Source organism: Pectinophora gossypiella, chromosome 15 (assembly GCF_024362695.1).
Source record: "Pectinophora gossypiella chromosome 15, ilPecGoss1.1, whole genome shotgun sequence".
Lineage (NCBI taxonomy): Eukaryota > Metazoa > Arthropoda > Insecta > Lepidoptera > Gelechiidae > Pectinophora > Pectinophora gossypiella.
Window position 1 is genome coordinate 15,821,529 of NC_065418.1, and position 27,794 is coordinate 15,849,322.

Genomic DNA, 27,794 nt, shown 5'->3' on the forward strand with positions numbered 1-27,794 from the left:
AACATAACTTTATGTATGTACATAAACTCACGCCCGTAAACCATGATGGGGTGGGCAGAGCCACAAGTAATCAAAAGCAATTTGCAGCCACTTATGATACGAAGTTTTAAGATAGATATGATGAACCTTATGGTGATAAGGGATCAGCTTATCGCCCATAACGATTGTCTATTGTGTCCGAAAGGACACAATCCCTCAGTCAGATGTGACGACATGCCCAAGAAAATAAGCAACTGAACGTATTCTATTTTTATGCGCTCCCAGTCCAGCACAGCACAGCAGGTAGGTAGGTACATCTTGACTATAAGTAATTATACTTCTCTCTTCTAGGTATTTGCTAGGGTAAGCACTTACCATCAGATGAGATTGTGGACAAACACGAGCCTAAAATATAATATGCTTCCGGGAAGGGACTTCCCATCTGTTCTTCTCTTTAAAAGTTCCCCCAGCGCTAATCGCTGTCGGCTCACTGTAGGGTCCATTGATTAATTCTTTTAATTAATAATCCTCTTAGTCGGCGCCCTGAGCCCGAGGTTCAACTGAGCAACCTCAGGGCTGTTATTTTAAACTTTGTACTGGATGGATGAGAGACCCATTTGTCCAGCCAAATACGTGCCTACTTAATGCCTTATGTGGCAAATCTACAGAAAATCCCTTAATAAACAAAAAAACAAAAAAGTTCTTCTCGTAGGTAACAAGATCAAACACAATATGTATCGACAGGTCATTCATAATTCATTTATAGGTCAAGTTTCTCATTCATCCAACTTCTGAAAAAATCCTGAACCCGTGATCATACTCAATAGATACATGTTTGCGAACTATGAGCACAGTAAATATTAAGCTTTGAGCTAATGAGCTCAGGTAAAATATTATAAGCAGGTTACGTTACGTAAATTAGGTTACGTGAATAAGGGACCCTAAACATAATGACCTAGGTCCGAAAGGCGAGAAAAGTGGAGTAGGTAGGTACCTACTATGAGGGAGGCCTTTATGAAAAGTTGTTTTAATGTATTTTACTTACGAAATTCCTTAAATAAAAATAATTGTGAACTAAGGACACATAAGTCATAATTTCATAAATCTAGTACGGAATTCTTATGCGTGCCCACGTATTTGTTGTAAGTGCTGTAATAGTATAGTCGTAGTGTCATTCTTATATACCACAACAGTGATCTACGAATTTGCTATGTTACTTTCATTGGGCTGTCGCATCATAGTAATAATGTAACGAATAATAAACAACGTAATTTATTATAATAGGTAGTAGCATTACGTCACAATCAGGAAAAAAATACAAGCCTAGAGACTTTTTGGATCCTATGAAGGAACGTTATTTTAATTTGTGAATAGGAACGTAGTAAAAAAAACAAGTACAGCAGCGCTATTTATTCACCTGGTGGCAGACATATTGAACTATTTTGTCAAAATAGGTTAGTATGCTATAAAATTAAGATGTCATCGCGTTATCCTCAAACATATCGGATCTCTCTTTCTCTCCTATACGATAGTACGTAAGTTCGTTGTTCATTGTCATTAGTCAGACGGTACATTTGCATTCAGTCGTATTGCGACCGCGAGGCTACGTACGTCGCTTACGTTCGTATAGTTTTTGGGAAAATAAATACTTGTGAATCGTTCAATCACACCGTTATATTGCGAAAAAATGTTTGATATCAATCGTCGCGGCGCAAGGCAGTCCAGGTGAAACGCGCAGCCTTCGCGAGCGAAACGTGTTGGAGCGCGGTGTCGCGGAGTCGGGGCGGCGCGTCGGAGCTGGCGCTAGGGCCGAGTGCGGAGCGGGCACTCACAGCCAGGCATGGCGGAAGCGGGCGCCGCGGCCGCGCCCGGCACCATCGTCAAGGAGGGCTGGCTGCAGAAGCGCGGTGAGCACATCCGCAATTGGCGCGATCGCTACTTCATCCTGTTCGACAACGGCGACCTGGTGGGCTTCAAGGCACAGCCCGAGCGCAACAACTACCGCGAGCCGCTCAACAAGTTCACCGTGCGCGACTGCCAGATCATGGCCACGGATAAGCCGCGGCCCTACACCTTCACGATCCGCGGCCTGCAGTGGACTACAGTCATTGAACGCAACTTCTCCGTGGACAACGAGAAGGAACGGTCAGTACTATCTCCACCTCATTCAAATTCCTTCCTTGCACTGTTCAATACCCACATGGTGTGTGAAGTGGGCATTGCTCATGTCTATAGTCGGAAACACAAGATATTTTACAGTACAAGTATATTATGCATTTTTTAAACTTCCCTGTATAAATTGTTTTAAGTTTACGCGGTTATTATCATAATTAAAACACATAATAACGGGTTCTTACCGCGTTTAAATGGGGATATGAGACTCCCATAAATACAAGAATAAATTCATTCAGTGTTCCCTGTATAAATAATTGTAATGAGTGGGTTTAATACTTAACTACTTTCTTGGTATTTATTTGGTGAACATATAACATTATTGCTTAATTGTAACAGATCTATAAAATCTGATTTCAATACAATAAGGTTTAAAGAATCATACTCCATATACTTACTGACTGAATTACTAAAATAATCAAAATCACTGTAGAACTCTCGGACCCTTAATGTTCAAACGTCAAGTACTTGTTTATCAGTTACATGTTTATGGGTTGTTACAATGAAGAAGAACAAGGGGTTCACTGCAAATGTCAACAATCACACTTTATTTTGGCACGCGTCAAAGTTAACGCTTGATTCATTACTTACAGACAAGCAACAAAGTTAGATGTATTATCTAAATTGAATAACATATGCTGGTTGTTACAAATCAGTTTTGCTCGATGAAAGACTCCAGAGTTGATGAGGTTGGTAATCCACCTCACAACCTACACTATAAGAAGAGATGAAAGAAATGGTTTGAAAGATAAGTTTAACAACAAATTGGATGTTAAATATTAAAGGGATAGCTTCACAATCCATTGCCTATGAATTAGTTCATTATATTAGACAGGAGTTAATCCTTGAGTGGATCTACAACAAGTCCAATCATTATTATTTCAATTCAAGCTGCCTATAACTTATCTAAATCGTATCTCTGGAAGGGTAGGCAGAGGTGTGTATCTGTCGTGGCCAGATCTTAGAATTGATCATTTCATGATGTTTTCGACCATTTCATGAAATGGTCATATTTCATGAAATAGCCAACTAAGTTGACCATATCGTTGAAACGTCAAATTTAATGATATTTCAATCAACATTTGGCCATATTGTTAATGCAGGTGGTGGCGATGTTATGTGATGTAATAAAAATGCAAATAGTCAATTAATTTCTTAGGTTCAAATTTATTTACCTAATTAATATGGAAAATTCTCAATTTACATCGATTCATCAATTATAATATCAATCAAGTTTTAAATATAATCGACACCAGCACCACTACCTGTGGATAATGTTATGATATGATTGCCAATGTTTGGTCATATCATGAAGTAATCAATCATGCATTTAGTTGCTATCGTCACCATGATGTGGCTAATGAATGATATTCTATTTCATGAACTGATCGAGCACATCATAAAATGATCAATTCTAAGATCTGGCCACGACATGTCCACCCACTCCACAATATTTAAGGCTTGTGTAATAGGGGGTGAGCCTATTGCCATTAATGATGCATAAATCCTGGAAACCATGTGATATCAATGAAATTCTAATAATAAATATATTTTTTTATTTAACTTATTATTACTATGTAATATAAGATTTAACATAAAGATAATAATATACCTATAATGCTTTGTCTTGTTAGGCCACAGCATGGCGGCAACGCCTGTAAATTTTCATATTTTTACTTTTTATGTGTGTATAATGCTTTTTTATGCTTTTTTTGTGCAACAATTGGTATCCTGTTTTTCTTTTTATCCTGGGCCGTGCTTGGATAGTAATGTGTAGTATTGAATAATTCGAACATAACAACATACCATGTCATTGTTCCTGTATCCCTAAAAGGGAGTGAGCCTATTGCCATTAACCGGGCACAAATCCTGAACACCCCTTAACATTAACTTGGTATGTAAGAGAATAAAAAGTTGCGCTAATTGCAAAACCATTTCGTCTTAATTATTATTATTATTATTATTATTTACCCTTCTTTCTCTATTTTTAGCTTTCAAATCAGTCAGATGGTGTTTATTATAGCAAAAATCATGTATGTAGCTATTTGACCTTCATGTGACCTCCAAATCTAGCTGTTTAGCCAAATTTTCGTGGCCAAATGCCGTTTATAATAAAAAATATTGGATACAATGTGTGGTCATCACGGCAAATGGTCAAGTTACGAGAGCCGCAATCAATTAAGAAAATGTTAAGCAAAGGCATAACAAACGTCATTCAGAAAACTTTAGAAGTTTTCTTTCAAAAAAAAAATACTGCATGAAAATACATTCAAATTATTTTTCATTAGCATAATCTTTCATTTAAAAATAAAAAAAACCTAGCATTTTATCTATGATCCACACATGAATTCAAACTCATAAAATCAAATTCAGTGATTGACCAAGCTAGGGAATACAATCCCGACTCGAGATCGCAAATTCGAGATCCCGAAATTTGAAGACTGCTTGTTTGTGATAGTGAGGTAAATTAAAACAAAATATTTTTTGAAAGAAAACAAAACCTTTATTCTTGAATATTACTGACTAAATATATTATGCTTCAGGATTGATCCCGAAATCTCGCGAGATCGTGCTTGCATTCCCTAGGCCAAGCCAGGATTCCAACCCTACAATGTCATGCATTCTCCAAACAGGGCTTCATACAAGCTGTTAGTGACATCGTCATCGTGGAATTTTCCGTCGCAAAAAATGGGACTGAAAATAATAAAAGAAAACACTAAAATCCTTGTGAATTTTCCGACAGGAAAACTTTCCATCATGGTCTGAATCGTCCCCTTAAATATTCGTTACGGTGTCACTAATACCCATACGTTTTTATACGGCTACCTGTATGTACTTGTACAGACTCATGATTTGTTTTTCAACTCAATACTTTTGCGATAGAAAATTCCACTTGATATTAACTCAGAATACTGATCTGAATCATCCCCCTCATTATTCGTTACGATGCGATATCACCAATACCCTGTGTATTTAGTAGTCACATTATGTTTCATTCACATATTCTGTCTTCACTGTCTAATACAAAGTTATAAACTTGTTGCAGAAATGCTTATCGTGCATTTTCACAACCAGATAAATATAATACATGAAGTTTCTAAATTATAGTAATATTCATGTACGGCCATTAGAAAGCTTTTTCCTCTTTCCTGTAGCGAATGTTATTTTAGATAGTGGATGGTTTGGTCCATGATGGATGTATATGTGGTGTGTTGTAGCGAGGAATGGGTGGCGGCCATCCGCTACGTGTCGGGGCAGCTGAGCGGCGCGGCGGCGGGCGGGGCCGCGGCCGCCGTGGACCACGGGGACGCCGACATCGCGCAGCTGGGCACCAGCTTCCGGGACCCGCGCCGCATCGTGAGTAGCGCCCTCCACACCCACAACAATAATCCCACATAAATTGTAATCGGAAGGGTTGCTGTCAAACTCGACCTGAGGTTTCCACAAATTATTTGTGCAAGAATGTATCGTGATATAATTGTGATATCGCAACATAACACCCTGGTGATCCCTCCGGGCCTCCGTCCGCATAAACTTCGTTAGTCGAGAGTAACATATTTGCGTATCTATAAACCTTGTCGAAGGACATTATTAGGTTAGACATTACTACTAATGTAATATACGTAGGTATAAAACGTAGGTTCTCGGAATGTAGGAAAGTGCACGGTGGAGCCGGCGCCGGCGCACGGCCGCGCTGCGGGCGGCTGCGCGTGAGTCAGCGCCACCGAGCCCCACGCACGTCACCACATCCCTTTATCTACTTAATAATCTTCCTTATTATTGGACTCGATTATATTCTTAGAAGGACACCATCCTGAATTCTCTACATCAGCCAAAGAAAATAGTCCAATGAAATAGATATCAAGGGTATGGTGTATTTGTATATTGATAGGCCTGTCATTGCACGTTGAATGCACGCACAAATGCTTTTTGACAGAACACGTATTTTGGGGTAAAAAAGTGACTAAGTGCTCTTTTAGTATTTAAACATTCAATTATGAGAAGACATTTTATTTTTAACATAGGAAAATAAAGAATGGTTAACATAGGGAAAATAGCGTTGGGCAGGATGACGCGCAGGATAGCTACAAATATAATGTAGCTGCCATATATTTTTCCTCCCATACAGGCTCCCTTGCAACACCGACAAGAACGTGGCTCTTAAATTGATGATGATGACAGGCTCCCTTAGCATAAAGTGACAAACTGAAATGATGGCGTCAGATTGGCATACATTGAAGAATCTAACATCTGTATAATCTATGTTCTGTCTCTTGACTTGACTTGAATTTTACGGATATGCTTGTATAGAATACCAACATTTTTCTGACAATACATTTAATGTCTTTTCATTTTTTAAGTGATGTAAAAGTGGGTGTGTGTTGTATTTCACAGACGTTGGAGAAGTTCGAGTTCGTGAAGGTGTTGGGCAAGGGCACGTTCGGCAAGGTGGTGCTGTCGCGCGAGAAGGGCACAGGCAAGCTGTACGCCATGAAGATCCTCAAGAAGAACCTCATCATCCAGAAGGACGAGGTCGCGCACACCATCACCGAGAACCACGTGCTCAAGAAGACCAAGCACCCCTTCCTCACTGTAAGCCTCACGCACTATGATAATATAATACTCTTAGATTCAAAAACTGAGGTCTGATAGATAGCTACAATAGTATTTTTGCCACAGACTATGGTATGAATTCGTTTAAAGTATTGGCCGTTTTGACGTACAATAAGTACAGCAATTCGCTTCGTCAATATAGTTTAAATGAATACTAAACTTGACGGCCGTAATAAAGTTAGTATTGAACACGAGTCGGTTAGCCTTGCACATAGCGATGGGTGAATGAGGTGCGCCGTTGCAGGCGCTGCGCTACTCGTTCCAGACGGCCGACCGCGTGTGCTTCGTGATGGAGTACGCCAACGGCGGCGAGCTGTTCTTCCACCTGTCGCGCGAGCGCTCCTTCAGCGAGGAGCGCACGCGCTTCTACGGCGCCGAGATCGTGTCGGCGCTGGGCTACCTGCATGCCGAGGGCATCATCTACCGCGACCTCAAGCTGGAGAACCTGCTGCTCGACAAGGACGGCCACATCAAGATCGCCGACTTCGGCCTGTGCAAGGTGAACATCACGTACGGCCGCACCACCAAGACGTTCTGCGGCACGCCCGAGTACCTGGCGCCCGAGGTGCTCGAGGACAACGACTACGGGCCCGCCGTGGACTGGTGGGGCACCGGCGTGGTGCTGTACGAGATGGCCTGCGGCCGCCTGCCCTTCTACAACCGCGACCACGAGGTGCTGTTCTCGCTCATCGTGTCGGAGGAGGTGCGCTTCCCGCGGGCGCTGTCGCCCGCCTGCCGGGCCCTGCTGGCGGGGCTGCTCACCAAGGAGCCCGCGGGCCGCCTGGGCGCCGGGCCCGACGACGCCGTGGAGATCATGCACCACCCGTTCTTCGCCACCGTCAACTGGGCCGACCTGGTGGCCAAGAAGATCCCGCCGCCCTTCAAGCCGCAGGTGGAGTCGGAGACGGACACGCGCTACTTCGACTCGAAGTTCACCGGCGAGTCCGTGGAGCTCACGCCGCCCGACGAGCCCGGCCTGCAGCGCATACAGGAGGAGCACTTCCCGCAGTTCTCCTACCAGGTCCGACACCTTTCTATTGCCCACGTTCTTTTAACTTCTCGTTTGCCGTACGGTTTCTCTTTACTAATTTCTGAGATGTATTCTATGGCGTTCTTCTCTTGAATCCACCATTTTTTAAATCACTTCATATTGGTCCCACTAGAAGCTACAGACTATACTCCGGACATAAGTGACCAGTCGCGTGTTGTTGTTGCAGGACATCTGTTCATCGGCGCACTCGGCGCTGTCGCACCTGTCGCAGCACTCGGCGCAGCGCCACTAGCGCCGCGACACAGCGCCGCGACACGGGCCGCGACACAGCGCCGCGACACGGGCCGCGACACAGCGCCGCGACACGGGCCGCGACACGGGCCGCGACACAGCGCCGCGACACGGGCCGCGACACGGCGCCGTGACCCGGCGCCGCCACACTTTTATACTACGGTGAAACATTTAGCGACCCGGTTTACAGTAAGGGTCGCCCATCGCTCGGTCCGTCGATCGACACGTTCGTGTTCGTCGGTGGTTCCGGCGCCTTGCTCGGAGGAGCCGCGCCCGCGAGGTGCGGTCGCCGGCTGGACACATGTACATCGGTTAAGATAATGAATTAGTATTGTATAGTGCCGCGCGCCCCGCCCCGCGGCGGCGGCGGCGGGCCGCGCTACGCATTTCTTTTTGTATATAAAATATAATAAAGTTAGGATTAAATACTTCTGTAGTATTATTTCGACCTCTTATTTCGTCAAACTTCAAGACTATCGAAGCCTCTCACGCTCTCCGTACATTCCCGGCCTATTGTCTTTTATGAAAAGTGTGTAAGTCGACGAACAAAATAAAAAAAATATATCCAGTGTTTTCGCCGACGCTTAGCTGTAAAGAGATAAAAAGTAGAAATAAAACGAGTGAATAGATTTCATTTCAATATATTTTTAATAAAAGACAGCTGTGGCTTAGCGAAGAACGAATGTCGTCCGCCTACACGACACAATCGGTCGGCGCGGCCGACCTACTCGGCGAGTGACTACGCGAGGATATCGAATGTCTCGTAAACAATAAACTTTCAAAACGTTAACAATATTATATTTTTATAGCTATGCTAAAACAAGAGGCGCTCGCCCGCCCCGCCCCGCGCCCCTCACGGTACGACAGTGTTTCAACCAAATAATATGCTACCTACTCGACCAATTTAATTGCTGTAAAAATCATTCTCAATAAAATCTATGATGGGTTCCAATAATAAATGAATTGGAATCGAATTTATTACATTTAATACGGGGTGCGGTAGGTAGGTAGGTAAAAAACATTTTGCTTGGCCCAAAGGTTTCTGCAACTAGGCCAAAAACCCTACAAAAAAAGTCCTACATATTTTTTTTTAAAACTACTTATGTTTCCCGCTCAAAATCCGGTGTCGGTAATAAATACTAATAATGTGAAAGTGTGTTAAAAACTATTAAAAATATGCAGAATAGTCAACGACATCTAAATAACTGGATAGTCTAGGTACCTATAGTGTGTCTATAAATCTACTTTATGCCTACTATTACGAAGCAAGTGGAATAAGCAATCCATGATGTGGTCATGTGAGTGTTTTTGATGAAGAGCGGAGCGGGCGTGGTAGTGATGAGTGTGATGGCTGCGACGCGCGTGGGCCGTGGGGGGGGCGGCTGCGGCCGGCCGTGGCGAGTGCCGGCGCGGCACCGGGCGGACACGCGCCGCCTACCCGGTAACTAGGTATAATAAATATAAGTATATGAAAACTTCTTATTTATATTGTATAAGTAGGAATCGACTCTTCTCGAAGCGTACAGTATATAAAATCAGGAGCCGCAATCATATAAAAATATTGGTCGTTGGTGCGCCGAGGCCGAACGAAGGTGAAACGAATGTGCGAACTTATCGCTCTCGAACGTGAGTATCTACAACAATAGTTCGAATGTACACGTCGCTTAAATTACAATTTTTACAAACGCTTAACACTAGGAATATCACTAGGGCGACGGCCCTTCTCCCGTCGACGGCGACGAGGGACGTCGTCGCGGCGATGCGGGCAGAAACGATGGCGGGGCCACTCCGGGCCGGCGGGGCTACTGCGGCGCCCGGCGCTAGGCGGGGGGCGCGCCGGGCGCCAACGCGCGCTACACGAACTCGCGCCGGCGCGCCGCCGCCGACCCCGCTGCGCCCGCGCCGCCCCCGCCGCCCGGCGGGCTGCCCGGCGCCGAGCCGGGCGTCGTCGGCGTCGGCACTTGTGGCGCTGCTCCTTTACTCCGCACCTGTGCACGCCCCCATTCCTCGCATTACATTCACTTTGTTTAAGTAACAACAAATTATAATTACTCGGGTGCGTAACAACAAATTATCGATTTTCGGATATTTCCCTTGCGTTCATTTAGATTTCACAACTTCAAGGGCAAAGACATTAACTTAAACAATTAAATAACGCTACTGAATTATTATTGAACAGTATAAAAGTATATAAGAAAGTGAAACTTCGCTTGTGATGACGAAATAATTGGATAAAAATTATATAAGCTGCTTACAAAATATCATTATAGTATTTTTTCTACTCCTCTACTTTAATCTGGCATTTAAATAACCAAAAAGTCTAATATAAGTACATACATAATTAAACTCTTTGAAAAAGTGTACGCTCTATGGCCTATAAAAGCATTGTTTACAAAGTGTAACTGTACTATAATGTCGCCAAAAAAGCATTGTTGTTGTTTTTTTTTTTTTTTTGACCTGGAAACTGGCACCTTTACTTTGTTTGGTGCCATAGATGTACTATAAAAAAAAAGTATACATTTGCCGCCATTTTCCCGCGCGTTGGAAAATAAATTGGAAAATTTTTGTTTCATTTAAAATTACGTCGTCGTAGAAAAAGTATTGTATGCAACGTTGTATAACTAGGTCAAAAAATGCTCGTGGCGTCTCTTATTGCGATGTTCGCCAAGGCTCACATCGCAACTCACGCCACTCGCATTTTTTGACCCTTCTTATACAACTGTTGCATAAAAATTTTATGCAACAGTTGTATAGTTATACAACGTTGCATACAATACTTTTTCTACGACGACGTAATTTTAAACGAAACACAAAAATTTTCCAATTTATTTTCCAACGCGCGGGAAAATGGCGGCAAATGTATACTTTTTTTTTATAGTACATCTATGGCACCAAACAAAGTAAAGGTGCCAGTTTCCAGGTCAAAAAAAAAAAAAAACAACAACAATGCTTTTTTGGCGACATTATAGTACAGTTACACTTTGTAAACAATGCTTTTATAGGCCATAGAGCGTACACTTTTTCAAAGAGTTTAATTATGTATGTACTTATATTAGACTTTTTGGTTATTTAAATGCCAGATTAAAGTAGAGGAGTAGAAAAAAAAAAGAACGAGTGAGTTCGCGTCTTACCGACTCACAACTAGTGTAAGTTCGGAAGTGTAAAAAAACGTCTTTCACCCGATGTTCTGACCCGTATTTGTAGCTCACCTTGGACCGTCTCTTGCGCGCGAGCGCGGCGAAGTCAACGGGCCTGGCGGGCTCGTCCCCGGCCGGCGGGGCGGCGGCCGCGGGGGCCGGGGTGGGGGCGGGGGCCGGGGGGGGGGGGGGGCCCGGCGCGGGGGCGGCGGGCTCGCTCGGCTCGGCGCCCAGCCGCGCCGCCAGCGCCGTCAGTAACTCCTCCACTCGCCCCAGCTGACGGTAAAGAATAACAGTAATTGGTTTCAGCAAAAACTTACGTGTAATTCCACATACTTAGGTACCTACAAAATACTTATGAGAAAATTGGCTACTTAAGTATAGTTTGTGATGCCTAAACTAGGTAACTGAATCTTACACTTGTAGCTTAGGCATACTGTACGGGCTTCAACCGAACATATTTTGCTGACGTTGCGCCTTGCTTTTGGTAGCGCTGCGCAACGTAAACTATACGTACTAAACCACGAGCCCTAATAAACAATTTAACCTACTTAAACGAATTTTTGAGTTAACGATCAACTCCTACAACTACAAGTGAAGGTGGAGCGCTGAAGCCGGAACCCTTTGGCTTGGCTTTGGCCCTTACACATAGAATATTTAATTAATTTGAATTTCTGGGAATGTGTAACGTATTCAACACAAGTATTCAAGCTATACTAGGCTAGGTACTTATGTTATTTATAACACTTAAACTGTACACATAAATAATGACTAGTGAAAAGCTACGCCAGCACAAATAATTAAACTGGGATTAAATAAAGAAACTACTTACTCTTTTAAGTATTTTACAATTTAGGACGCTCTTGAAATAACCTTAACATCGGGCAACAATTATTATGTTATTATTATTTTTGATGTAAGTATTTTTTTATTCGATCTGAGTCGGCTTTTTCTCATATCTCCTGCTCCGAGACCTTCATTATATTGATCGGAATCGCCCTTCGAAAATTAAATCATGTTAATGATACCTTTTGCTGCATTCGCTGCACTTCATTTCGCACATCGCGACGTAATTCCGCTAACGCGGCCTCGTGTGACGCGTGCGACGCGGCCGCCGTGGCCGCCGCGGCGGCGCTGGCCGCGGCCGCCACGGCGCTGGCGGCGGCGGGCACGGCCACCGGCCGCCGCTCGTCCAGCTCCTCCTCGATCGTGTCCTGCCGGGAGCCTCCGGCTGCGAGCGCACTGGCCGCGCGACCTTTCGCGAAAGCGACCTGAATGGGGTACATTTTGCGAGGTTAAGTAACAACCGTAATAATCATCGAACCCACCGCAAAAACGAAAAACTCACCTTAAGCGGGAGAGCGGCCGGCGGCTGGGCCGCGGTGGACGGCTCGGCCACGGGCGCGGGGTCGGGCGGCGCGGCCGGGGCGCGCGCGCTCAGGCTGCGCGTGAAGGCCGCGCGCGGCGCCGCCTCGGCGTCCAGCGAGCCGCCCGCCAGCAGCCGCCCCCACTTGCCTCGCGCCGCCCCCGCCGCCCCCGCGGGCGCCGCGCCCGCCCCCGCGCCCTCCTCCGGCGCCGCGCCCGCCCCCACGGGCGACGTGCGGCCGAGCGAGCGGCGCCGGATGAAGCGCGCCACGTCGCGGCCGGCCGCGGCGCCGGCGCCGGCCGCGGCGTCCGCGCGCTCGGGGTCGGCGTCGGGCCGCGCGGGCGGCGGCGCCGGCGCCGCGGCCACGCTGCGCTCGCGCCGGAAGCGTGAGAATATCTTGCGGACGAGGTGGTCCTGCGCCTGTTCGAGCGCCGGCTCTCGTTTCCGTCGCTCCATCAACTCCCGCTCGCGCCGCACGTCCGCGACCTGGGCGACGCGCGGTGTCGTTAACGATCAGTGGGTATGAGTAATTTATGAGGAGGCGGGAGATGGCGTGACCTCTACCTTGCGAAAGATGAGTCGATGTCGGAGGTTGTAGGTGAGCGTGAGGTTGCGCGCGAAGCTGTTCGCGAAGGCCTGGTAGAAGTCGAGGACCTCGAGCAGGCGTTCGCGTTTGATCGTGTGCAGGTCGCAGTAGGTGAGCGCGCGCACGTTAGCCGCGGACTGGCCGACGGCGCTGTCCTTCCAGAACGAGTCCCCGAACACGTCGCCTTTGCCTGCAACACGCGTGTCTTGTGACGAAACGGGGCGGGGGGCGGGAGAGGGGTGGCGGGGGCGACTCACTCACCGAGGATGGCGACCACCTCGTCGTCCTGGATGACCTCGAGGCTGCCGGTGACGATAAAGCAGAGCGAGTCGATGGACTCGCCGGTGTGGTAGAGCAGGTCGCCCGGAGCCGAATGCGACATGTGGAAGTGCATGGCGAGCGCACGCAAGCAGCCGTCGGACGCCAGCCGGAACGCCGGGTGCTCGTTGAACACCTTGCGGTTGAGGTGCACGCAGATGTCTGCCTTCATGTCTTTGGGGCAGTAGTTGAGCACCTGCGGGCAGAGAGGCGGTGAGCGCGGGCGCCGCGCGCCACCCCCGGGCGCGGCCGGCGCATACCTTGTCCGTGTCGAGCCCCTTGGTCATCGCCCACGTGGACACCACGTAGTCCATGACGCGCTCGCTCAGCGCCTTCGGCACCTCGTGCAGCTTCATGAACTCGCGCACGTTGTTCAGCATGTCGTGGTACTTGGCCGTCGCGGACGTCATCTGCTGGATGATGGTTGTCACGTGCCCGAAGATTGTCGCGTACAGCAGCGCTGTGACAGTTCGCTTTCAAGTTAATACAAGCGCAGAGTTCCTTTTAGCATCGAGGCGCTTTCGCCGGCGCGACTTGCGGAAGCGAAAATGCCGGAGAGGCTTAAGTGAATTTCTGCCTCTTTAATAAAAAAGTAGATCAACTGAAAATAATGCCGAGAATGCATTTTTTAACCGCCAAAATCGACGGACACTAAATACATTGTTACTATTGTTAGTAGCGCACAACGCACGAGTACAATAGCGCGTAGGGTTACAATGTGAGAGCTGCGAGCGACGTACAGTGCGCGCCGTGGGCCTGCACGGGTGGCGGGGGTGAGGGGTCACCCGCGGTAGGGGGGGGGGGGGGGGGTCACCCGCGCGACACTTGCGCGCGCGCCGGGCGTCTGCGAGCCGGCCCCGCCTGCGGGCCGCGTGCAGCACACGTGCAGCGCGCCTGCAGGACACGTGCAGCGTGCCTGCAGGCCGCGGCGGGCAGGCGACGTCGCCGCCGCGGACGCCGCCGCGCGCACAACCGACACACGGGCGCCACATGGAGTATGGCAACACGATGTATTCGGGGACGGATAGTTCAGTGAAACGAAGTGAATGAGGAGAGCACACGTGGCAAACCACTCACACAGTGCGACATCGAACTAACATGTGAATCGGGCGGGAGACGACGGAGGAGAAGGTGGAAGACGGGAGAGGAAGACGGGAAACACGTGCTCCGGCTAATAAGAGAAGAATTCCGGCACCTGCTACGATCATCATGCAGATGGTGAAGATCTTCTCGTTATCGGTCTCGGCGGCGACGTTGCCGAAGCCCACGGACGTCATGCACGTCATGGTGAAGTAGAGCGCCGTCACGTACATCGTCTTACGGGACGGACCGTTTACTAGCTCCGGTCCGTCGGATTCGTTGGACCACACGTAGGAGTATGGCGCCTGAGTGACGTTGGCCAGCTTCCAGAGCCACGAGTACTGCAAGCCGGAGTCGGCGTCAGAGCGGCCGATGCTGTACCACACGCAGGCCAGCCAGTGCGCCACCAGCATGTAGAAGCAGAGCAGCAGGATCAGCATAGCGGCGCCGTACTCCAGGTAGCGGTCCAGCTTGCGAACCACGCGGCCTAGCCTCAGCAGCCGCACCACCTTCAGCGCGCTGAACAAGCTGCCGATGCCCTGCAAGCAAGCACCCACGCCACATCAGCCCTCGCTCCGCATCCCTCACTGCCCTAACCGGCGGAGCCACGCGCGCTACTCACGTCCTCGTCGTGGTCGAAAGCGTTGAACACGTCGTACGGCAAGCACGAGAGCAGGTCTATGAGGAACCACGACTTGAAGTAGTTCTTGCGGATGATCTTCGGGTCGGAGACTACTTCGCCACCCGGCCCTACGAACGTCGTGTGGAAGTTGAGCACGATGTCGATAAAGAACACGACGTCCACTATGGAGTCGATGACAAGCAGCGACACGTCCTCACTCGTCTTGTTCTTGAAGGCCACGTTGTACGGCACCATGATGGCCGTGTAGAAAGTGAGGCACAGGATGATCCAGTCCCAGATAGCCTTGAACGCGCAGTAGTGCAGCAGGATGTGCGGCGGCGTCTTTGGCGCCTCCTGCCGGTACTGCGGCAGCACGTCGCCTGACAGCGACATCACCTGCGAAACGAACACGCGCGCATACATCCAATGTACCATGAACCATGCATCACATGTTTCTTCAAAACAAATAGAAGTGTATCTTTAGCATTTACTCATTACAGTGCACAGTTTAGTGCGGTAGTACTGACGTGTGCGAGGTGGCTCTGTCGCTGCGGTTCCTTGAGCGCCGGCAGCGCCGACACCAGCACGGACCGCGAGCGAGTCACGCTACGCGCCAGCTTCGCGAACTTGGACAGACCTGCGAGGGAGCGGCCGGTCAGTGACGGCGGGACGCGGCACGAAGGGACTTTGTTTTAAAAAAGAAATGTTTTGCTTTCGACCGCAATCTCAACTTGTGGCAAATGATATGGCCTAGGCTATACACATTTACTTGCTAAATACCCAGTCACTCTAGTTTTGAACAAGAGTGAGAGAAAGCTGTGGGGCGAGATCACGGCTAGTTACTATTGATGTCTGCCCAGCAGCAGTGCGTACGCCAGGGCACTGTGATCGGCACACATGCATACTACAATTGCCTGCTGCTCTCTCCCCTAACAGGGGATGGGAAATACTCGCCTCCCTTGGGGTCATCGGCGTCGATGGGCTGCTTGAGCGCCGTGATGTCGCGGAATGTGAGCAGGAACAGCACCACCAGCTCGCGCTCGTTACGGATCGGCGCGACCTGTACCAGCAGCCACAGCGGCGTGCCTGCAACAAACACACAACTTGTTACAAACACATCACATTCTTTGCTGGTAACTTTCAACATGTTTAATTGTGCACTACCTCTACATATACGAAACTAATTCCACGCCATTCCATGTCGTAATCGTCATCTAGGTAATAGAGAATTCTTAGGTCGGTTAAAGTTTTTACCTACCTATACGACTCGCTCACGTTTCTCGGATCAAAAACATGATTCATGAGGACCTACATATCAGCAACAATAAAAGGCGAAGTTTATTCATTCCGTCATATATCATGGGATCGCGATCGTGTTCCAAGGTAATCCCTCGCGTCCGAATAAAATGAAATGCGTTCATTTCCGTCATCCGGCTGCGTCCACCGGACATCGTAAAATGTAACGCGGAGTGGAACGAACAAGTTTAATTATCGGGTGCGTTATACGATGGGGTTGTGTTGTGATATAGCGGATAGTAGTTACGGTTCTTCTTGTAGAGCAGGATCTCGAACTGGTCGGCGAGGTGGTGGTCGAGCGCGCGGTCCACGCGCTCCACCGCCTCCTTCTCCGTCAGCTCGCCGTACATCCACGCACACCTGCCGCACACACCAACTACATTATTAGGTATATTCAAATGCAGATCACCTTGAAAAGCTATGCCTTTATTAGTAATTGGTCCTTTCGATGATCTGTCCGAAGTTTAAGGTTAAAAGTGATTTTACCTGCAGGACTTTTGCATGACTTCGGCTCTGTTGTATCCGCTCATCTTACAGAAAGTTTCGTTGCAGTAGACGATCGGGTAGTCGACAATTTGCGCGTTGGCCAGCAGGAAGCTGCTGTCTGCTGAACAGACAAGAGAATGAGAGGGTGTTTGGTGGAGAGGGGCGAGCCAGAGACACGGGGCGACAGTGGCGCTGGTATCGGCCACCGTGGTCTACTAGCGACACGTCCCGCTCATCAATTATCACATCAGAGTTGATGAGGTCGTCAGTGATATCACTACCTACACGAGAGAAGACTTACGTTGGCTGGAGGAGCGGCGGATGATGTTCTCGAGGAAGGTGTTCTGCGGGGCCACCAGCCCCCGGCGGCCGCCCGGCATGGCGCCCTGCCGCCTGCTGCGCCGCTACTGCCGGCGCACACCCGCCGCCGCCTCGCTGCCCGCCCTGTGGGTATAGCCGCCTGTCATGCTTCCACCGATCGCCGCTACCGTGCCGCACCACCACCATTATTATTACTACAGTGCCTTACTCTTATCGTTCGGTTCGCTAACGCCACGCACTGCATACAACGCCGTCACAATAGCTGCTATATCTACCAACGTAGTTATGTACCTACTAAACAAAAAATATCTTGTTAATTTGTAGGGGCACGACAGCTATACTATTTGATTCCGTTCCGATTAAGGTCTCCATTCAGCAAGCGAACAGGCGGCAGGGAGACAGTCCTAACACTTCTTCTAAACACTACTGACAGCTGATCTACCCAACCTACGAGTGTACGAAGTAAGCAAGTGTGAAATGCAGTTTACTTTGAATACTTATAACCATAAAATACTTAACTCTAGGGAACAAAAATTGATGTTAGGATCAACGACACGCTTTGGTACCAATGCGCGTATTCGTTCACCACACAGACCTGATGAAAACAGTAAGTACCTAATACTAAGTACTGCACTATATCTCCTACGGCTTTATTCTGTTTAACTTACTGAAATAAATTGAACAATAATAAATAAGATTACGTATCTGTGCTCTTATTAGAGAAAATAAAAACGTACCTCCACCGCTATTGAAGATCGTTTAGTTAGACTACCGCAGCATATAAAAACCGTTCGCTTACAGGGTTTAGGCGGGCTTGGTATGTAGGTACATGTCAGTACTGCTTACGTTATATACGTTACTTCTATAGCGCAGTGTGACGTACATTATAGATTTTTATTTCAACCGAATACCTGTTAGTTACTTGGTCAATTAAGGTAGGTCGATGTAACGAACAAGAGGGTTGCCTACTCATGTTACTTACCTGCACCTGTGTTAAAATACTAGTTAGGTAGTCGTTTGGGAATGCGTGTGTAGCGTCTCTGCCGTTTAAATTAAAATACCTATTTAAAAGTAGGTCTACATTTGTTTCTGTTTACTATATAAGTAGTATACTTATAAAAAGTAGGTTATCATTTCGTCAAAATAATAAGCAAGGGATAGGTAGTCGTCAGACTTCGTAGTCGTTTTCCTTATTAAAGGGGTGTCGCGTGACGTCGGCAGTATGCAGGCGGTCGGTGGTGTGCGGCGTCACAGCACACGGCGGACGGCGGAGGTCACATCGATCACGGCACGAGGACTCGCGCTAATGTTTCCGTGCTCGGGGCCGCGTGCACCCGATCGATACTGTTTACCGCGGGCTCGACGCGCCCGTGGACTTACCTCGGGCCGCCCATAGAAATATCTATCCCAAGAATCCTCGACGAAGAACTTCACCACCACCACCACCGCCGCCACCGACGAACGAGGCGAACGGCACTCTGCGTCGGGTCAGACCGTTGGATGCGAGCGGCTGCGGCCTCGGCAACGTGTCGGCCCGCGCGCTCATGGCCCCCGGGGCGGGGGCGGGCGGGGCGCGTGCAGGCCGCGGGCTGGGCGCGGCGGCGGGCGGACGGCGCGGCGGACGGACCCCGCGCGACTGCCGCCCGCCCGCCCCGCCGCCCCCGCCCGCCCCGCGCCGCCGCCCCCGCCCCCGCCCGCCGCAGCGCCGCGCGCACGCCGCGGGTGACCGACCGCTTTCCCGTCGGAATCCGAGTGCCTCTCCGAACTGCACCATCGATGCATATTTTATGGCCGAACTTCGAGAGGTCCGCTTTCATTATTTCGTATCTGCATACCCGACCGAAAGAATATTTGAATTGGAAATAAATAAATGAAGGAAAGACGAACGATCGAATTAATATAGCGAGCAGTAGGTATTACTGTGGTCGGTAAGAAAATAGTGCTGAATATCGTCAAAATGAAAAAACAGGCGCCTAGTCTAACCTACCCACCCTATTTCATGTGCCTTCGTCATTGTATTAATTCTAATAAACACATGACCTAGGACGCTAAGGATTTTTTGTAAGTAGGTAGTTACTTAGTAACTGTTACTAAACTGAACGAACGTTCTGATAGGTACTAGTAGCACAGACTACATGAACATACCTACAATATTATGCATTTTTCAAACATTCACCTACTAAATCCAATCATAATAATCAACACCTCCATTACGGCACTCGTGACAATCAGCATTTATATAATAGGTAGGTAGTAGTTAACATCATCAGCGTTTAGATCCGGGCATTTGGCACACGGTTGCACATGTTGCCCGACATGTTGAAAGTTAGCGCACCTACTGCGTCGTCAGAGGAACTAGTGTTGTTACGCGTCACGTCTACCTTCAACAACAATTGATGTTAAACTAACGATGCTCTCTAAACAAAAACAAGTCGCGCGATATGTTGCGCTTCAGCTGGCAATGTCGTGCGCTGTTGTGTAACGTTGCCACACATGTTGAGCATTACGTGTTGCGAGGTAATTGTTGTGGATACGAGGCTTCAGAGTGGCAATGTTTCTAGGACTCTGTTTTACGTAGTATATTATTTTTGCCTATGTTAATAATAATAATAGGTTGCTTTTGCACATCATTGAAGAACGTGTCTATAAATCTATAATTTTAGGAGGGTTAAGTACATATAAAGAAAATATTAGTAATTTGAAAATAGTTTATTAGCTATCAGTACAGAGGTCAGTGTATATCAGTGCGGGCGAGGCTGCGGGCGCGTCCCTCAGCCGGGCCGCCTCGGCCATGCCGCCGCGCGCGTCCCTCAGCCGGGCCGCCTCGGCCATGCCGCCGCGCGCGTCCCTCAGCCGGGCCGCCTCGGCCATGCCGCCGCGCGCGTCCCTCAGCCGGGCCGCCTCGGCCACGCCGCCGCGCGCGTCCCTCAGCGGGGCCCGCGGCCGCGGCCCAGCACGCGCCGCAGCAGCACGGGCCGCGCGCTGGCGCCGCGCTTGGCCACGATGACGCGCGTGTACTTCAGCGCCGCGCCGCCCTGCAACACAAGGGCACGTCAGCGCCTCTCGCCCCTCCCGCCACCGCCACCGTCAAAGTCCGCCGTACTCACCCTCGACCCGCCGCTCGTCACCGTCACCGGGCTGTCCCCGCCGCTCGCGTCTGCAATCGACGATTCGCGTATTAGAACGGGTCCGAATCGAACCTTGCGTGATTTGAGATGTTGTTGCTCACCGAGCATGGGCGAGGCCGGCAGCGGCGGCGCCGGCTCGTCGTCCGCGAACACGATGGGCATCTGCATGATGTCGGCGGGCGCCGGCACGGCCAGGGGCGCAGCGCGGCGCGGCGGCAGCAGCAGCGGCGTGCTGCTAGACACTCGCGGCGGCAGCAGCTGCGGCGTGCTGCTGGACATTCGCGGCGGCAGCAGCAGCGGCGTGCTGCCCGACACGCGAGCCACCACGCGGCCCTCTGCGCCGCACACACCACTCATTTTAACGCGACAAGTCAATTCTTAAGCAATAATAATAATGAGCGGCGCAACGGCAAACCAGGTTCGTGGTGCGGTCCGAACAGATTCGATCGTCTGTTACCACTACTACGGTTGCGACTCGAGCGTTACTTACCGACTATTTCGATAGCGCGTGTATTTGTAGGCGTTCCGCAACTCGGATTTCTGTAAAGAGACATAAGCGTTGACCGCGACAGCGTGGCGAGCGTGGGCCCTAGTGGCTCCGCATTGGTCGCGACAGTGTGGCGAGCGTGGGCCCTAGCGGCGCCGCGTGGGCCCACGCTCGGGGGCCCTGGTGGGCCATACTGACGTGTCGGGCTCGGCCGGCGCCGGCAGGTGCGCGTAGTCCTCGTGCTCGGGCGAGGCGCCGCGGCTCCGCTCTGTCGACACCATGCAACTACATTAATATCGGCGAAGATTTATTCATGTAAATGAGATCCATGGACTCATTACGTTCTCTATGGTATTAATAAACTTTGTCTTTTAAAATGTCAAAAATATAATTTTATTTTCTGAAGAAGAGGTTATGTAAAAATGTGAATTATTTGCTTCGAATGTTGTTTCTTTATTTCAGGTGAATTTAGTTATTCAGTATAGAATAATGTAATTACTTATAAAACAAATGTATTAATAAAAAATCTTTATTTCAGAGAAACGAATGAGTAAATGAATGAATAACCCGTGCGAATCAAAAGGTACGTCGCTGGTATGCAATCCGTTTGACGTGCTGTCTACTTAACTGTGTCGGGTTATTGACGGATGTAAAATTTTTAGACGGTTGGTTTAGATTTGTGCTTAAATTTGACGTGTGTTCCATAAATTTTATGCTTGTCGATTACCCGTCCCTTTCCTTTTCGGCGGATAAGAAAATGACAGATATAACTTAAAATAAAATTAGATGGTATTTACAGGAATTAGCACCATTATATTCATATACATGCAAATATAGACGTAAATAATTACCGTTCTCCACGCTTCCTTCGGCAACCTCGCGCGCCCAAACGGCGACTTCTTCCTGCGATATGAACACATAAGTTGGATGACAATAACCGATTATTTTGTTTTATTCGCGGACGTAATTATGTTCTAGTCTTAAAAGGCATGATTTAAAAAAGTCTTTTATGTCGACTTGCGCACTGAGGGTTCCGAAACTTCGACTTTGACGTTGAAGAACTCTATTATATCTCTATATCTCTATATTAGTCGACATAGTTTGTGTTTAGTTTACCTACTAAAAGTTTATAATAGGAAATTAACGATTTCCGATGTTCTCTTTTATTCGTGCCGTAGGATCTCCCTTCTTGCGAAATTTCACGACTTTGTGTGTACGGGAAGTGTCCCGTAGGTTTCGATTCCCCTTCGAAATGTTCGAAAATAAAATTAAAAATGGATTGCATCGATTTTGAAGCGATTTAGATTTTTTTGACAGCTTCAAAGGATAGCGAAAAGGGTCTCGATAGACGAACGACATAGGGACTCTGCGTAGGTAGGGCTTGGGTTTTTTTTCGAGGCTCGGTACCCTAAAACGGAGGGAAACGAAACGATAGAATAACATAGGAGAGGGGGTAACGAAAACGCTTCGCGGAAATCATAAGCGGGCGACTCACGGCGATGGCGGCGTCGAGCGCGGCCTGCGGCAGGCGCAGCCGGCGCCGCGTGCGGGCGGGCAGGCGCAGCGCCGCGTCGGCGCCCTCCACCAGCACCAGCCGCCCGCCGCCCGCCGCGCGCTCCAGCGCCGCCGCGCGCCCCGCCGCCGCGCCGCCGCGCACCGCCAGCCACGGCACCGTCGGCGCCGACCCCGCCCCCGCCTCCGCCTCCGCCGCGCCCAGCAGCGCCAGCCCGCGCACGCCGCCGCCCGCCAGCGCGCTGGCCAGCGCCGCGCCCGCGCCGAACCCGCACAGGATCACCGCGCGCGACCTGCGGCCACGGCGTTCGTCATCGGGGAGCTCACTCGTAACACACCACTGCGAGACCCGCCGTCCTCACCCGGCGTCGGCCAGCACGTCGGCGAGCGCGGCCCGCGCGCCGGCCGCCTGCGCCGCGCACCAGCGCTCGGGCGGCGCGGGGGCCGCGGGGGCCGCGGGGGCGGGGGCCGCGGGCGGCGCGCGCACCGTGCGCACGCACACGCAGGCGCGCAGCCGCCGCTCCCAGCGCGCGTCGGCGCGCGCGCGCCCCGCGCTCACCCACACCACGAGCGGCCCGCCGGCGGGGCCCGCGCCGCCCGCCTCCGTCGCCGGCGGCGCCGCGGCGGGCGGCAGACGCGCGGCCAGGCGCGGCGCGGCGCGGCGCAGCTCCAGCAGCACGTCCCGCAGGCGCGCGGCCGCCGCGCCCGGCAGCGCCGCGCCCAGCGCCTGCAGCCAGCCCGCCGCGCCGCCCCACGCCCACGCCGGCGCCAGCGCGCGCCGCAGCCTGCGGACACCCTCGCGTGAGTATCCCAGTCGGCGACGGACAGAGGCACGATGTAGCGAAGCGGTCGAGAGGGACTCACCTGGCGGCGGCGGCGCGGGCCTGGTCCTGGCGCAGCGCGCGCGGCACGCGCGGCCCGGCGGCCAGGCGCGCCAGGCGCAGGTCGCGCAGCACGTCGGCCACCCGCGCCGTGAGCCGCGCCAGCGCCGGCGTGGGCGCCTGCGCCGCCAGGCGCGCCTCCCAGTCGTCGTCGCCCTCGTCGTCCCGGTCGTCGGCGGCGTCGCCGTCGTGCAGCCCGCCGGGCAGCGCGGGCGCGGGCTCGGGCGGATCCGCCTCGCAGCCCACGTCCAGCGGCGCGGGCCCGTCGGGCTCGGGCGCGGGCGCCAGCAGCGACCGCGGCAGCGCGCGCGGCGCCGCGTGCTGGCGCGCGTACGAGTGCTCGCGCCACACGCCGGCCCGCGCGCCCGCGCGCCCGCTCAGCGCCGCCACGTACGCCACGTACGCGCCGTGCGAGCCGCCCGCGCCCTCCACGCACATCGGCTGCACCCGACACAAAAATCACACCTCTGATATGACGCATGTAATGACTACACATTTACTTAAATAGACAGTTATATCTGTGGGTAAGGGGCCATGCCCAGCAACGACACGATGACAGATATACACAGTTGCCCACCTGCAGACGGTCGAAGGATATCTTTCATACGACATCCGAGAGCCTCGCTCGTCGACTGCCTTGCTCGTAGGCAGCATTATAAATCGATGCCCGCTCGATAAGCATCTATTCAATTTAGGGCTACCTAACGAACAGCCCACTCTGTAGAGGCTGTCTGTATGCAGAAGAAACTGCCTCCCATGTAGTCCTGAAATACACTGGAGTGCCAGCACAACGGGTACAAATCCTCAAAGGCATGGGGGTCAATCACCGAAAACCCCAGGAGGCTTCCGAGTTTCTGGAAGGAGTTAGGTTGGCTTACGTAGTCAATAATAGTGCGCACAATGGACCATCTTATAGTCTAAATGTGGAAAACAAAGCCCACTCACTAACTAAATACTTCAATAAGTATAATCTATTATCACACTATAACCATCATTGCATCAATTTAACCAAAGTAATTGCAATTATTCTAGTATAGTATTCATACTATATTTAATTTATATTAAGTATATTTATTTACTTTTAGGAAGATTAACAGCTGAATAGTACAGTAAATAAAATCATTAGTATCTATATGCTAATTACAAATCTCCCCCTATAGGACAAAATTAAATAAAAGAAAAAAAAATAGATATGTAAATAATTGATTATTAATCAACATACAGTTGATTAGCAGGCAAGACTGCTTTTCAGGTTCGGATTCGGTTTGACTGGATTTAATTAATTAGTTTAGTTAGATTCATAATATTCCTCGACTTTTAAAGAATAAGACTATTGTCTTACCAAAGCTATTGCTTTGGTTTTGGATTAGATTCTGTTCTGATTGCCCTTCTGTGTTCTAAATCTGAAAAAGGGAACTGTGTTAATCCGAATTAAACATGAGCGATTCTGCAGGCTAAAGCTAGTAATCTATATATGTAAATAAAGTGGGTATACATATCATTTAAGTAACCTATTGAGAATGTTATAGTAACTGTACTGCACACTGAAACTAAATTTATCTATCAGCAACTTCCCCAAGCAGGAATAGACAGTCTGTTACACTACTCCTGTACCACTTACTATGTACATAAAAACCTGTATAGTAAGAACAGCTAAACTATACACATGCATTGGATAATTCGCCTCTTCTAAAACAACCATCATTGCAGCTTTCAAATGGTTAAAATATAGTTTTAAATATATAGATTTCTGTCTGTACACCACAGTTATTTCCAACTGAAAAATTCTGTAAACTTTCTAACCTCAAAATTAATCATCAACAATTATTTTTATGAAGCTTCCATGATTCTACAAGTATACCTACCAAGCACCACAAGTGTATGGTGTGTTCATCAATTAGATAAAATAAGTACAAGAGGAGCATAGGTTGTTTCCTAACAAGTGTGGTGAGGTAGTACCGTAGCAAAGTAAATTTGACTGCTAAAGTGTTGAATTTATCTTGGGAGTTTAATGTTGAGTGATAAAATATAAAGATGCAGTACATAAACAATAGGTACTGAGTGAATAAACATGTTGTATCATCACGAATTCTGTCACATAGAAATAAATATCGATAATATATAGTACCTACATAAGTAATGATAAGTAATTCCTTTTTATAATTACTGAGGACTTACCTTTATTTATACCTCACTATTGAATTGTTGAATGGACATTCATGGGAATGCTACACTGTTAAGAGCGTGGCTAAACTAGCTAAGGTAAAGAAAAAGCATACAAGGGTGAACATACCTCCTGTGCTAAGACCATGTCCACGGCAGTGGTTGACCACCTATCTGCTACCGGACCGCTACGACGCCGCACAGTAACAATAATCACAATACGATATTTTATCACAATTCCGCCAGCTTAGACAGTAAATTCAACAAAATTGTCTTCATTAATTCATGTAAATCTAAAATACGTATAGGTGCTAATTCCTGTAAATACCATCTAATTTTATTTTAAGTTATATCTGTCCTTTTCTTATCCGCCGAAAAGGAAAGGGACGGGTAATCGACAAGCATAAAATTTATGGAACACACGTCAATTTTAAGCACAAATCTAAACCAACCGTCTAAAAATTTTACGTCAGTCAATAACCCGACACATTAATTTACTCATTCTTCCTAAAATTAAGAGCTGTGAATCATCCGTCCCTTTCCTTTTCGACGGATACGAAAATGACGGATATAACCTAAAATAAAATTAGGCGGTGTCTGCAGGAATCGGGGCCAATCTGTTATATCTAATAACGTTTCGCAATTTATGTCACTTTATTATAATAAGTTATCACCAAGTTTTCATAGTAATTTATAACCCTTTGATTAAAATTTGAAGTTTTCATTTCAGAAAAACAACCAAGAAAACACAGACACAGACCAAGTAGATGCTACGCATCAGACGGAAATGTTCCATAGTAAAAAAAATGCTCTGTGGAATGGAAACTGCTCTTATAGAATATGACAGCTCTTTTTTTTTAAATTGATTTTTTTTTTTTGTTTTGGTTTTCCCCGAAGGGTAAGGCAAAGGGAACTATGCCCATACAGCCATGTCTGACGTATTTTTTTTCTTGATGATTAATGAAATAATGAAAGGTGATGATGATGAAACCTAAGCCCCCACCCTCGGAGTAGACTCCTACTCCGAACCCCAAACGAATTAACTCAAAAGTCCGCAAAAACTTTTGAGTTATGAAGCGGCTTCCCGGCACGAAGCGAAAATAGGCAGATACACTTTGTTTATTGAATACTCCAATATAATAACACTCGCGAATGTCTTCCGACTAACTTAATGCGATCATTAATCACAAAACACCACTTCGTATTAATTATTTAGATTACTCAATGAAGAAAGCAACTGTCCCGTTCCCGTTTCCCGCCGAAAAGCCTTTTTTAAATTGAATTATTTGCCTTGGAAGTTAGTAGATTTGGGTGGTAGCAATTTTAGCCTTTTAAGCCTAAATGGCCTCCCCTATTCACCCTCGTGATAAAATTTAATTATTGTTATTTGGAATGGGAATTTGAAATGAAACAGGTAGTGCTATTTATTAATTATTTTATTTTATAATGGATTGTTTTTTGGATCTCATGTACCAAGAGTAAATTCTTGCACAAATTGATGTCAGAAATTTTTTCGTGGCTTCGAGGGGTGGAGTAAATGGGTGCATCTGAAATAAGAAACACAAAATAAAAAAAAATAATAACATCACAACAGTTCTAAATCGACAGAAACAAAAACAAATAAACATCCTACTACGCCACACCCATACCTAGTCCATTCTGTCGAGGGCAATATTTTTTGTGTTCTATCTGTAGATAAATATGAAAAGTAAAACAATATCAAAATAATTGCCCGTAACTGGATATTTGTGTATATCATCATTGATTCAAGATGTGTAAAACTTACCACTTTCGACTTTTGTACGTTTCTCTGGAACTTGAACTTTGCTGTAGGAATGGTCTTCATGCAGTCTTCTCTTGCAGAAATAGTGCTCATTTTTTAATTGATAGAAGAATAAGTTTATAATGTGCAAACGTACCACTAGTTGCGTAGACATTTTGTACATGTCATTAGATATCCTGAAAATAACAATTACAATTCATTTCACTACGCGAATGGAGTCTTTTATTTGCTAGGTGTAAGATCCCATTACACCTACAGTACCAAGTACTTGGGGTTTGGTACCAAGTACTTGGGGTATGGTATCAAGTACCTGGGGTTACCCCAAGTACTTGGGGTATGGTACCAAGTACTTGGGGTATGGTACCAAGTACTTGGGGTTTGGTATCAAGTACTTGGGGTATGGTACCAAGTACTTGGGGTATGGTACCAAGTACTTGGGGCTTGGTACCAAGTACTTGGGGTATGGTACCAAGTACTTGGGGTATGGTACCAAGTACTTGGGGCATGGTACCAAGTACTTGGGGTTTGGTACCAAGTACTTGGGGTATGGTACCAAGTACTTGGGGTTTGGTACCAAGTAC

The 27,794-nt window shown here is 48.4% G+C and overlaps 3 protein-coding genes and 1 long non-coding RNA gene across 6 annotated transcripts; 1 reads left to right on the forward strand and 3 right to left on the reverse strand.

Annotated features, from left to right (window-relative positions):
* The first annotated feature begins 1,558 nt into the window (after nt 1-1,558).
* On the forward strand, nt 1,559-8,475 carry LOC126372996 (RAC serine/threonine-protein kinase). The gene is made up of 5 exons (XM_050018933.1): nt 1,559-2,124; nt 5,370-5,508; nt 6,547-6,744; nt 7,010-7,786; nt 7,983-8,475. The coding sequence occupies exons 1-5, from the start codon at nt 1,820-1,822 to the stop codon at nt 8,046-8,048; spliced, it is 1,485 nt and encodes a 494-aa protein (XP_049874890.1). The 5' UTR covers nt 1,559-1,819; the 3' UTR covers nt 8,049-8,475.
* LOC126373493 (potassium voltage-gated channel protein eag) lies at nt 8,232-18,776 on the reverse strand. Its single transcript, XM_050019646.1, has 17 exons — nt 18,640-18,776; nt 17,240-17,382; nt 16,939-17,056; nt 16,700-16,812; nt 16,111-16,242; nt 15,684-15,793; nt 15,157-15,552; nt 14,650-15,073; nt 13,715-13,914; nt 13,398-13,650; nt 13,115-13,326; nt 12,821-13,036; nt 12,533-12,751; nt 12,213-12,455; nt 11,257-11,460; nt 9,911-10,035; nt 8,232-8,340 (listed from the first exon to the last, which is right to left on the reverse strand). The coding sequence occupies exons 2-17, from the start codon at nt 17,316-17,318 to the stop codon at nt 8,232-8,234; spliced, it is 3,153 nt and encodes a 1,050-aa protein (XP_049875603.1). The 5' UTR covers nt 17,319-17,382; nt 18,640-18,776.
* Nucleotides 18,777-20,171: 1,395 nt separating this feature from the next.
* On the reverse strand, nt 20,172-23,573 carry LOC126373494 (translation initiation factor IF-2-like; the record flags this gene model as incomplete). Its single annotated transcript, XM_050019647.1, has 9 exons — nt 20,172-20,294; nt 20,367-20,722; nt 20,878-20,927; nt 21,073-21,142; nt 21,726-21,777; nt 22,370-22,489; nt 22,532-22,679; nt 22,749-23,171; nt 23,251-23,573. Coding segments are annotated over 9 exons (1,650 nt in total), but the record flags the coding sequence as incomplete, so codon positions are not given.
* A 30-nt stretch (nt 23,574-23,603) lies between these two features.
* LOC126373007 (uncharacterized) lies at nt 23,604-26,678 on the reverse strand. 3 transcript variants are annotated; one of them, XR_007567269.1, is made up of 3 exons: nt 26,006-26,678; nt 25,561-25,723; nt 23,604-23,708 (listed from the first exon to the last, which is right to left on the reverse strand). It is a non-coding gene; the product is annotated as an uncharacterized LOC126373007 (long non-coding RNA). The 3 variants fall into 3 exon arrangements; XR_007567267.1 differs by having other exon boundaries at nt 25,561-25,761; nt 26,006-26,272; XR_007567268.1 differs by having other exon boundaries at nt 25,561-25,748; nt 26,006-26,269.
* Between the last annotated feature and the right edge of the window lie 1,116 nt (nt 26,679-27,794).